This window comes from Larimichthys crocea, chromosome X (assembly GCF_000972845.2).
Source record: "Larimichthys crocea isolate SSNF chromosome X, L_crocea_2.0, whole genome shotgun sequence".
NCBI lineage: Eukaryota > Metazoa > Chordata > Actinopteri > Sciaenidae > Larimichthys > Larimichthys crocea.
In genome coordinates this window covers 29,182,760-29,195,420 of record NC_040020.1, presented here as the reverse complement: position 1 = coordinate 29,195,420, position 12,661 = coordinate 29,182,760, and the positions used below count along the sequence as shown (strand labels likewise).

General features: G+C 40.9%; 1 protein-coding gene across 1 annotated transcript; it reads right to left on the bottom strand.

The window, feature by feature from the left end:
• Positions 1-523: 523 nt before the first annotated feature.
• On the bottom strand, positions 524-11,827 carry LOC104918535 (SERTA domain-containing protein 2). Its single transcript, XM_010730318.3, has 2 exons — positions 11,383-11,827; positions 524-2,777 (listed from the first exon to the last, which is right to left on the bottom strand). The coding sequence occupies exon 2, from the start codon at positions 2,771-2,773 to the stop codon at positions 1,769-1,771; it is 1,005 nt and encodes a 334-aa protein (XP_010728620.1). The 5' UTR covers positions 2,774-2,777; positions 11,383-11,827; the 3' UTR covers positions 524-1,768.
• Between the last annotated feature and the right edge of the window lie 834 nt (positions 11,828-12,661).

Below are 12,661 nucleotides of genomic sequence, written 5' to 3'. Positions count from 1 at the left end.
GTCAGTTTTGGTGGATTTTTCTTTAAAAAAAGAAAAAAAAAAATTGATGTCCTGTACAAACAAAATATTAGTGTCCAGAGATACAATAAATACACACTAGAGCTGAGAGATAATAAATAATTCAAAGAGTCGTGTGTTGTTTGTGCTAAAGGGAACGCTGTTGAGTAAAAAAACAAAAACAAAACACGTACCTCTATTATTGCAATTTAACTTTTGTTTCTTTAAATGAGCTGATCATAAACTGCATACATGAGCCGTTTAATTACAGGTTGAAGTTCTTAACACTTTGATTTTTAGTATGAAATCATTTCATTGGTTGAGTTAAAACAGATAAAATTAAAGTAAAATTGGACTGAAGCTCCAGGAGAAGATAATGATAGGAACCTCCACTTGAGCCAAAAATAGTTGTTTTAACATCATTAAATATTTTTGTAATGTGTTCTGTGTTATCCTTTTCAAAATAAAGGCTCGTGCAGAGACTAGTTGGTCATGTGGCAAGTAAGGTCTGCGGGTACGTGTTAGCTTTGCTAGCACAGGTTTAATTAGTTTATTAAAAAAAGACAATGTCAGTTCAGTTCAGGAAACATTAATGACTTTGAACTTATAGCACTCATAATGAAACTAGAGTTACACAACGTTTAATACAAATCATTGGCTTTGAAGCCATATAAGGCCAATAGCCAACTATAGTTAGGCCTAACATGTATGTTTATTAATATTTGTTCTCGAGTTACTGATATGTTAACTCACTTATTCTTGCTAACTTAGTTCAATCTTTATCGAGCTTTAACTCAACCGATGAGATTTTCTACTAAAGCTACAGGTCGTTATTTCACCCAGCAACAGTGACGAATTGTACCAACCAACCACTCAGTGTGTCAGTGTGACTGATATTATTGTCGATTCACTGATGTTTCTCAACAGAGAACATTTAATTTGAAACAAGACATTTAAAAGTCGTCTGATATTATATATTTTTCTCATTAATAAATTAACACATTGTTGGCTTTTGGTCTTTCATGGGATTTGTTGACAAACAGAAGAACAAACAACAAATAAACAGCTCGACATTTACACATGTTGTGTTTCTTTTTTAAAAGTTGACAGAACACAGGCTGGATCCTCTAGATTTTAAAGATATTACATGATGAATTCATATTAAACTGCATTTTTGGAATAAAACTTCCTCCAGCGTTCATATTGCTTTGTGACGAGCAACAGCGTGATGTGACGTGGTTTCGAGGTTTATAAAGGCACTGAATTGTTTCTCATAAATGCTCTTGAGATTTCTGGTTTGTAAAAACATGCACAGACTGTAGAAAAGTCTCTGGAGACTTTGTTTCTTACAATTCTCGGACAGCGGTGGTAAACAGTACTTCACATTGGTGTTACTGAACCTGGAGTTCACCTGAGTTCGCTGGAAGACGAAGACTGAGCTCCTGTTTGTGAGGACGTTATTCACACGATGGATCGTCAGCATGTAGCACGACAGAGTGCTTCCAATAACTTAACTCAGTGATTAAAGATGCTGTGTGTAGTTTATTTAAACCAGAAGAAAGAAGAAATCACCTTTAGCTCTGTCTCCTCCTGTCCTGTGTTGTCCATTTAAAGGAGCAGATTTCTCTCTGTGACAAGCTCAAGCCCTGAAATTTAATTTATGGATGTTAAAACTACACACAGCAGCTTCAATCCTCCAGAATAAGGCCCGTGTGAAGCACGTTGTAACTTTAAAACTGTACAAAACGTCATAAAAAGTCTCCTCGTCCGCTCAGCTGCCCACCAGCACCTCCATGATGTGGTCCAGCTCGGCCAGGTCCATTTTAAAAGGCTGGTTCTGAGCACCGCCGCCCGCCGAGCCGTACCCGGACATCGACCGGACGAGGTCGTCCGCCATCACGACAGGGGCCATCTTGGATGGTGGCGCTCCCGACGGAGGCGGGCAAGGCCCGAGTTCGTACATGGAGGTGTCAATGTCTGTGAAGAGGACGTCGTCCAAGGCAAAGTCAGTCAGGAAGGAGCCTGTGGAGGATGGTGAGGGAGGAAGAGGAGGAGGAGGAGGAGGAAGGAGAGGAGGTGCAGGGGGTTTCTCCAACCTGCTTTCCACCTCCTGAAAGCTCCGTCCCTCCTCCTTCATGACAACATCAAAGAGAACACGAGTAGGAGGAGGAGACGGGGGGCTAGAGGAGGACAAGGAGGAAGGACAGAGCTCCTCGATCTCCTCCAGGGCCGAGGAGAAGCTGTCTTTGGGCGATGGTGAGGGTGGTGGGGGCCTCGGGGAGTGGTGCAGGTGGTGGTGTTGGGTGGAGGACGAGGGCGGCAGGGTGAAGAACATGGGCAGGTCCTCCTCCAGCAGCGAGGCAGGAGTCAGGCAGGAGTCCAGCGCCGTCAGTCCCGACAGTGACGATGAGAGGATGCTGAAGGAGGAGGGAGGAGGTGGAGGTTGTCGGTAGCTCTCATCCTCGCAGGCGGCGGCAGCGGTGGCACCAGTGGCAACAGGCGGTGCAGTGGAGAAGAAGAGCGCGCCGACACCTCCTTCCTGCCTGAAGTCGTCGTGGATACGACGGATGATGTTGTTGATGAGGACTCGGCGCTGCAGGCCGAGGTCGGCCGCCATCCGCGGACTGTACAGCTTCATGAGGGACATGTTGAGGACCGTCTGGCGCTGCAGGGTGTAGGACGCCTGTGACATGCCGCCGACTGCCGGAGGACGCACGTCTTCCTGCAAACCATCCTCGTCCTCATCTAGTTTCCGCTTCACCCCGTTACCCAACATAAATCTGTGGGTTAGAGACAGAAACAGTGCGGACAGTTTTAATCGATGTTGTGTCACAATTTCAATTCTATATCAAAATGTATCAATTACAAGTATCAAAATCAAAAACTGGATCGATGATTCACCCAGTTCATGCAGGTGAGCTGTGGTGGGAAAGTCTCTTCTGCCATCTTCTTTTATTTGGAGTTTAACAGTTTGAAGTTAAGTTTGACATGATAATATGGCCTTAGTGTGACGCATACAAACAAAGATGTGGCAGTTATATCACTTGATGCGTGTCGTTTATCTGTTTAAAGATGAATTTGAAAATATATATGGCCTCATTTAAAACCATGAATCATGACACTCGACTAAGTAGCTTTAAAAACCTAGAAATTCTCTCAAATTAGGTGAGGAGACCTCATCAGGGTCGTGGTGGGGCTGGAGTCTATCCCAGCTGACTTTGGGCGAGCGGCGGGTTACACCCTGGACAAGTCGCCAGCTAATCGCAGGGCACACAGAGACAAACAACCATTCAAACTCACATTCACACCTACAGGCAATTTAGAGTCACCAATTAACCTGTTAACCTTCATGTCTTTGGAGTGTAGGAGGAAGTCAGAGTAACTGGAGAGAACCCACGCAGTCCCAGGCGAGGTTCAAACCAGGAACCTTCTTGCTGTGAGGCGATGGTGCACCGTTAGGAAATTTATAAAGATTCATATTGTACATTAAATTTTTTTTAAAAAGGTTCTTTCCTGGCTGTGAGATGTGGTTAGAGAGTTATGGTTTATTAGAAACCGTGATGAAAATTCAATAAAATACAAATCATACAAAAAACAAAACAAAAAAAAGGTTAAAAAATAAAAATCTTCAGGACATTTTGTGAGCTTTGCTCGTCCAGTGTGGATATTTTTGGTCAAGTCTGTATAAATTAAAATAATGAGCCACACTTACAGATCAAATGTGAGTGAGATTAACAAAGGTTTGTTTTAGAAATAAAACATAAGAAATCTACAAAGAACAATAAAATCCAAGGAGGTCACGTCTTTATACAGTCCAATATAACAAATTTACCTCGCAGGGCTGTACAGAAAACATCGCCCTGTGTCCTCAGAGCCTCGACTCAGATCAGGAAAAAACTCTTTAATGTGGCAGAAACTGAATTATCAGTCAGAGCAAAACTCTGAATAAACTAGAAAGTGAAAGACGACAGGAATGTTGGAGGTCACCTAAATTTTACAGACAGTCTTGTGACAAGTCATTAGTTTGAAAGCCCCTGATCCGCCAGGGGGAATCTGACAGGTGTCTTTCAGCAAACATGTGATCCTGCACGTCTTCGGATCAGCAAAGGTCAAGTTCAGGTTCACGAAGAACGATGCTGAGAAACAACTGAAAGTAAAAGTTAGAAAACACGACTGATGACTGTAAAGTCAAAGGTTTACTAGAAGCTGAGCGACTTCCTCGCAAACTATCGTGAATATGTGAGTGTGTGTGTGTGTGTGTGTGTGTGTGCGTGTGTGTGTTAGCAGTCAGCTGACCTGCTCCCATGTGAGCTGCAGTCAGCTGATTGGGTGAGAGTCTGACACCTTCTGACTGCCTGAACAAGAAAACACAGGAAACAGGCGACTTCCGTCCCAATGACCGAACGCTGAGCACACACACTCATTTTTTTAGAAGACCCACAAGATGTTTGTGTGTTTTTGTTTTGTAAAATAAAAAAGTAAAATAAATTAGCAGCGTGTCTCTGATTTCACTGTCTAAAAACTTTTCCTCTCTTACCAGAAGAGAAACTCAAAAGTTTTTCAGGTTTTTACTGTTTCAATTTCTACAAAAAGTTACTTTACTTTAACTTTAATAGAGAAATATGTTGGGATTTTCCACTGCAGGTAAACATGCTGTTTGGATTTAGATACTGCAGTATCAAGTCTATCTAGTATCCAAGTCAAGGATGTCTAGTCGGGGTCATCAAAATAAGATTTATCCTCTGCTGATCATGGTACTTCATAACACTTCATCTGGTGATTTAATGTCTGTGTCTGTCAGATTGTTGGACTGACATTTCTACAGACTATCTCTTTAGCGGGGCAGTAACTCGTTGATGTTGATGGTTTTGTTGTTGCAGCATTTAGTATTTATCTCAACAGATAATAAATCATTTCCAGAATAATTATTCAGCGTTGTGTGCAGTCTCATTTTGCACATGGTTATTTAACCCTGTGTAACGGTTTCAGATGGTTTCACAAGTCGTTCCAGTTCCTGTTCCTTTGCAGGACGAAGTAGAAAGAGCAAAAACACCTGCTTCAACAGTGAGACTAAATGAGACGGGTTAATAAGACGAGTTTATCTTCGTAGATAGTTGAAATTAAAAGTCTAATTAAAACGTGACCTGCACACGCCGCTCACTTCTACTTTATTTACAATGTGTCGCTCCTTCAGATAAAATGATTTGATGACGGTCTGAGGACTGAAATAAAACAGGAAAGTTAATTATTCAAGACTGGAAGATCTGAACAAAGCTGCTGCAATCACTATAAAAGTGCTAAATCCAAAAAGATTGGTATGGAACAATTCTGAAAATATTTGAAATAGAAAAGTCGACAAATTCTACCTAATTTGGATTAAAATGTTTTGAATAACCTCAATATGAGCAGACTTTATTTACGCTGCAGGTCATCGCCCACAGAGTCCGCCATGTTTCTACAGTAGCCCAGAGAGGACATACTAAACACTGGATCTACATCGTGCTTTGCATGCCTTTCGCAGCATAGTTTCTTCTTCATGAAGAGGGCGAGTGGAGGGGATGGAAATCAGCAGTTACACTGCTAGATGTCACTAAATCCTACACTCTGTACTGTATTTGAGTAAATGTACTTAGTTACTTTCCACCACGGTGTCAAAAGTGTGCTGATGCCGGCAGCTGTGGGTTGGAGGTCTGTGGCGCTTGTGTTGACAATTTGAACCTGTGACCTCTCGATCACTCTGCCTCCTCACTTCTTTAAACCCATGTGGGGCCCCTCAGAGGGGCCATCTGCTCCGACACCCAGAGAGGACGAGGTGAGGAGGTGACAGGCCGAGAGACAGACAGAGAGAGAGACAGACGTCGAAGGGGGGAGGAGGTTCATGATAATGACGTCTGACTTCTGATTCTGAATCCTGACAAATCAAAACTGGATCTTGTGGTAAAGACTGACTTTGGATCAGCTGGACGAGATTCAAATATGTTGCCCTTCTTCCTCCCTCCAAAATAGTTTGAGAAACGCTGCATTGTGGGAAAAACATAGTCCTTGTCATGGAGATCTGACACGTCAGGTGTGTGTGTGTGTGTGTGTGTGTGTCTGTGTGTGTGTGTGCGCGCGTGTGGACTCACATACCTTTCCACTGAGTAAACTATCAGAGTTGGTGTTGAGTTACAGCAGCTCTGCTCTGCTCTGCTCTCACAGCACAGACTGAAGCCTCAGTATAAACCCATGTGGTCATCACATGACCAGGTGACCTGACGACCAGGTGAGCTCGGCTACCCTCTCTCAGAAAACATGAATTCTTCCTTTTATTGATTAATCTGATCGTTATTTTCTTAATGAATCGCTATCACAACGTGGAAAAGACAGCATCGTGGCCATCGAAAGGTTTCACATTTCACACAGCAGTGAATATTTTTGTTTGGAAAATAACCGATAATTAATTAATAATGTCTTCTAACGAACAGTCGATTCAGTTTATGTTTTAAATCAAATGTTGGATAGCTTGGCTTAAAAAAAAAAACACCGACTGGTATTCAGGTTAATCACAGACCAGTCCGGCCTCTTGTACTGTACGCCGACCTCCCAACACTCCAACTACATGTTTACGAGCCTGAACGTGTTTGTAAGTCAGCTGTTTCCAAATAAAACAAAAACAGAGGTAACTTTTTGACTCTCAGCAGGTGTGATCTCACATTTAAAGAGAGATTTTGGACACGTTAACAGAACAGCGTCTCTGTGTTACGATCACACTGTGAAGCTGTTTCTCTGAGCGGCAGCTGCCTCCTTCGCAGGAATTTTCTTGCTCAGCAGGCTTCAGTGTTTAGTCATCCTGCCGACAGCCAGCAGCACACCACCGACCGCCATCTTTCTTTCTGTTTTTTTTTTTTTGTTTTTTTTTAACAAACTGACTCCTGCAGTGCAGATTTTACAGGAGCTGCATCCTGTGGATACTGTGACTGCTGCTGCTGCAGAGTGTGTTTATTTGCTCTGTTATCACAGTTATGATCGGGTTCGCTGGTGAGTCCCGTGTTTGAACATGTAAAGATCGAATTCAGATTACAGACGAATGCTCTTATAGTGGCTTTTTCCTAAATAAACTATGATTAAACTGTGATACTCCAGGTTCCTGATTGCTGTCTGCTCCCTGTGCAGCAACAAATTCCTTCTTGATCTGATGAATCAAGTCACCTAATAATCCTCAAACCTCAAAACAACTTTTTAAAGATGTTCTTTAGAGCAGATAAACACAAGAACGAACAACTCTATAGTGGACGTGATAAATCCATTCATTCATCAGCAGGAAACTTTTGATAATCAAATCAGAGGTTGGGTTAAACGTTCTCACATCTGTCATCATCTGCCTGTCATTTTAATTTTAACTTTTAAATGATAACGAGACATGTAGTCTATTTAAGAGCATTTAATTTGAAGGAAGAACTCTTTAATTAATATGCAGAACTTATAGATTATAAATTTATTAGGGCACGCAGAGAACAGATTAACTTTACATGTGAACAGATGAGTGATTTTTACCTCCTTGCTGCCTCTTGCTTTGGTCAAAGTGACGGACAGCCTTCAGATTTTTCTGTCTCTGTCAGAAATTTTAAAAAATATCTGGTTAACGTGACACCTGAGTAAAGTTTTCTAAGCAAAAATGCCAAATATTCCGAATCCTTTCAGCCAGCTGATGCTTTTCTTTATCATGTGTGATAGTAAACTGAATGTATTTGGGGTTTGGACTGTTTAGTCTCACAAAACAAGAGCTCTGACATAACCTCGAGCTGTGGGAAATTCATAAAGAATCCATAATTGTTAGTTGCTCATTAATAATGGAGCAGTTGAGGAAAATAAGGATGTAATTCTGGTCGTCGGCTGTGCGTTAGTAAAGTTAAGAAGTCACCACTAACTTTCTGTGTGGTCACTAATTAATAGTATTTATTTGGGGGTTATTAGGGTTAGGGTGTGTCCGATCATATCGATCCCGATAAAGTCTGTGTAGTTTTTAATATGATAAAACGAAATTCAGATTTTTGTTGGTTCAACTTCAGTCGTGTGGAAGTGGTTTGGCTTACAAAAGATCAAACAAACCTCCAAGAACAAAACGTTTCACCACCTCAGCAGGAGCTGCTGGTTGAGTAGTTGAGCTGTTGTGAGTTTTAAACTAAAAATACTTCTCAGTATTTTGTCATCGTCTAGAATAACCATCACAGACACATCCTGAAATATGGCGATATATTTTTTAGGGCCATATCGCCCTCATCTTGTGTTCATGAGCTGCAATCAAATCACTATTTTCTGCTTGTTTTCGTTGTCTGACAACAGAAACAGTTAAATACAACCAGTGACAAGCGGAGGATCAAAACTGTATGACCAACAGAGGACAGATGTCTTTATGAAAATGATCAAACAACGCTGTGATACAAGTCGTTTTCACACACAAACTTTACTTTACACAGATGTACACGTGAGACGACACACGGACAGTCACGTACTACATGTAAGATGAGATGAATCCTGATTTAAATAAAAGCTTTTGATATTTTTTAATGGTTTAAGGCTCCGGACAGTTAAAAACTGTGTGTGTCAGTCTAACAGTCTGTGCGTCTGCCACCAGCGCTCAGCCTGACATGTAGCAACATGTCTTTGCTGACTGACCTGTTTAAAGTGAAGCTTTTATTAAACAGCTCTCAGTCAGAGACACACAGAGAGAGTTTCTTTGTTTGAATACCAAATCTATAATCTATAATCTATAGGTCAGACTTTTTCCTGTTTCCTTTTTCACTCTTTCTCTACTAAAGCAAAAGCTAAACATTGCATGGCCTGAAATTTTACACACACACACACACACAACTCCATGTAGCTGTAAAAATATGAGACAAAGCTGTTTTTTTTTATTGCTGCTGGTAACTGATCTGTGTTTAAAGGGAAACTGAGACTCCAGGAAGTGAAGGTGGACTTTACTCGCAGAGAAGAAACCCTGTGTATTTGCTGCTGCCGCCTCTTCGGCTCACTGCAGGATATTCCCTGCTGAGTGTGTGCGTGTGTGTCTGTGTGTGTGTGTGTGAGTCATCATGTACAGTGTGTCCACTCACTTTAGCTTTATGATGAATCACAAACAAAACATTTGCATTTCTTTGCTTTCGTGTCAGACAGAAACTCTGATATGAGCGTCTTTATCTTTCAGTTTCTTGGCAGAGCCGCCTGCACGACTCCCTGATGAGTCAGTTGTTCTGCTTTTGTTGTTAAACTTTTCAGTCTGATGTTAAGAACCAGATCTTATAGAAAACTATCATGTTTTTGCCGCAATATTAATCAACGAGTTGTTTGGTCCATAAAATGTTGATCACTGTTTTCCAAAATCAGGGTGATGTCTTCAGATGTCTTGTTTTCTCCATAACAAAGATATTCAGGTTACTTTCAAAGAGGAAAACAGAAACTATTCACATGAGCAGCTGAAAACAATAAATCAATTGTCAAAATAGTTGGTGATTCATTTAATAGTTCATGATTAATCGACTAATCGCTGCAGCTTCAGTTTGAGGCTCACAAAGAAATAGGGTGTTAGCAAAAACTTGACGGGACCTCCTGTCTGTCGTGGCTTTTACACACCCGATCATCAGGTTTAAGTTTTAGTCTGTCCAATACTTTGACAGTATGAAGAATGGACGGTGTATGTGTGACGTCACCCACTGGTTTCTTAAGAGCTGTTTTAAAGCTCAAGACCTGTGGCTCTGGCTACATTTATAGCCACCTATACACCTGTAGTTTGTATTTACTGCTGATTAATAAACGTCAGCGCGCTGAACTAATATGATAAACATTAGATCTAAGTCTCTCAGATGTGAATATTTTCTGGTTTCTTTAGGCCTCTGTGACGGTAAACTCCAAACAACTAATCGATTAATCAAGAAAATGATCAGCAGATGAATTGATTGAAACATCATACCTGCGAAACATTTGACCTGTTTCTGTGCTGCTAGCTGTGGACTCTTGAAAAAAGAACTTAATTAAGAAATCAATTAACTTTCTGTAAACACAGTCGCACAGCTGCACTTCCAACTCCACCCCGTGTTCAACATCTTATTCTTGACTCTCGGCCTCAGCCGGCTCTTGTATCACAGTCGAGTGTAACTGGCATCATGCAGAGTGTGTGAGTCCAATGTCGAAGCCTTACATAATACACACAAAGTGCTGATTGTACTGGGAGCTGAGTGAACGTCTGTCAGTCTGCTGTAACTCTCGGTGACTCCGCCTGCTCCACTTTTTAAAACTGCTGCTGCTGCTGGACAACATTCTTCCCTTTAAACTTCGACTCCACACCAGGAAACATACAACACGCTGACCTTTGAACCCTAGCTTGGACAGTGAGCAACCTCTTCTGACATTTTATAGACCAAACAACTAATCGATTCATCTATAGCACGATGGACTTTAATTAATAATCGCTAATGAAAACAATTGTTTAATCTGCAGCCTTAATAATATTGGCATCTTGGCTGATAAGTAAAAACAAATTGCAGCACAGGATCACTAATAAAAGACAGATCAACTAACACAGATGAATTATCTGCAAAACTTAATTTAGTGATCAGGTTCAACATTTGGTGCTATATATATATATATATATAATATATATATATATATATATATATATATAATATATATATATATATTTATTTAACAAGTTTCAGTCTGGCTCTAATCAACATGTAAATATGAATTACTTGCAGCTCTACACAAAGCTGGGTGCATGTCAGGTATGTTTTACTGACACTACAGAACAAAGAAGCATTAGTAATTACAATAAGATGATGACTATGAATTAAATGTTGAGTCTGTCTGGGAACATAAAGGGGATTTAAAGTCACAGCACGGCGGATCAACAACGCACCAACTATGAAAAAGTCACTACTGACCACCATTATAGTGATTTCTCTCTGCTCTGTATAAATCACTGCGGGTGACCCGGTGAGCACCGTATACAGCTGTCAGAGCAGCAGCTGGTTTCCAGACCCTCCGGGACCTCCAGGCCACCGGCTGCTCCGCGCCACCTGCACGGCCACCAGGCACCCGCCCCCCGGCCACAGCCTCCACATATCACCGGAGAGAAAAGCGGTTGTTTTGATAAGGTTTTTCTTTTTTATATATATAAAAAAAAATACTCTTTCTAATTATAAACCGGTTCCTGTGTGGTTAAAGGTGTAAGGTTACGGAGTGGGAGTAAAGTATATTTATTAGTAACACAGCAGCAGCTTTCTCCTTCTTCACCTCCGTAAGTTGGAACACAAACCGCCCGGAATGTCCGCGCTCCTAACGGACAAACGGCTCCCCGGTGAGCCGACATGGAGACAAGTTTATGGGCATGAAAATGTGTCTGTCACTCACCACATGTAGCTAGTCCCATCCAGGGTCTCCTCTGCTGCATGGGTGTCGTCGGTGAGGCCAGGAGCGGAGCGGCGGGCGGTCAGGAGGAAGGCGAAGAACAAGAAGAACAAGGAGGAGGTGGTGAAGGAGGAGGAGGAGGAGGAGGAGAACATGGAGGAGAGACGGGCCGTTAGTCCGTTTGTTTGTTTCTACTCTGCCATCGTCCCAGCGGCTGCCTCGACCTCAACACTCACCAAGCTCCACACACAATGGCGAAGCGGAGCGGCGGCGGAGGAGGAGGAGGAGGAGGCGGAGGAGGCGGCGGAGAGGAGATGTGTCACCGAGGAGAGCGAGTCAAGACAGCACCAACCGCCACTAACTCTACTTCCGGTCACGAACTTCAAAATAAAAGCTGATTTCCGTGGCAGTTTGCTGAGAAGTTGGAGCTATGCACCAAAGTATATATTATGGAAACATAAAGACAATATTGAACATAACATTTTTTTTTTGAGAAATAATATCACGTCGAGGTCGATTAATTAGCTTTTTTCCCCAAGAGCTTTCAGCTGTACCAGATGGTCTTCATCAGTGGATTTTTGCTTAGTTGCCATGGAGATGGATCTGTACCCATGTCAGCTCAAATCATGATTTCATCTTTTGCTATTCATACTATGTATAAGTGCTTTACATTTGGATGAATTATTAAATGTAATCTATTATCAATATTTAAAAAATGAATTCAAAAATAAACATACATTAAATATATCTGATAAAAATAATAATTGATTAACTAAATAAAAAAATATTAATTAATTATTAATTATTATTTTTGTTGTCGGTGGGGCTTAGGTGAATTTTAGGTATAGTTAAAAATGACTAAAAGGTTTGTTCAGGATTGATGACAGTGTCTTTATGAATGAAAAAAAAAATACTAGAAATTAACCAATAGTAACATTTTGTAAGATAAGATAAGAAATATAAATAAAAATAAAATAGCAAATAAAATTAAAGAAGTTATACACACACGTATATGCATGTTGGATTATTTGTATCATGCACATACAGTATATATCTAATAGTGAATATAATTAACTGTAATTAAGTAATCAAATGTACATTAAAAGTTAGTAATGTAAATTAAAGTATGTTTTATGATTTTTAAAAGGGTATATCTGTTAGAATTATTTTTGTGTGTGCCAAATAATGTAGTTTTATGTTGTGTGTGTGTGTTGTTGTGTAATTATTTTTTCAACATTCCACCCACTTTCCACCGTTTTGTTGAGGTGTTTGATACTGCTGA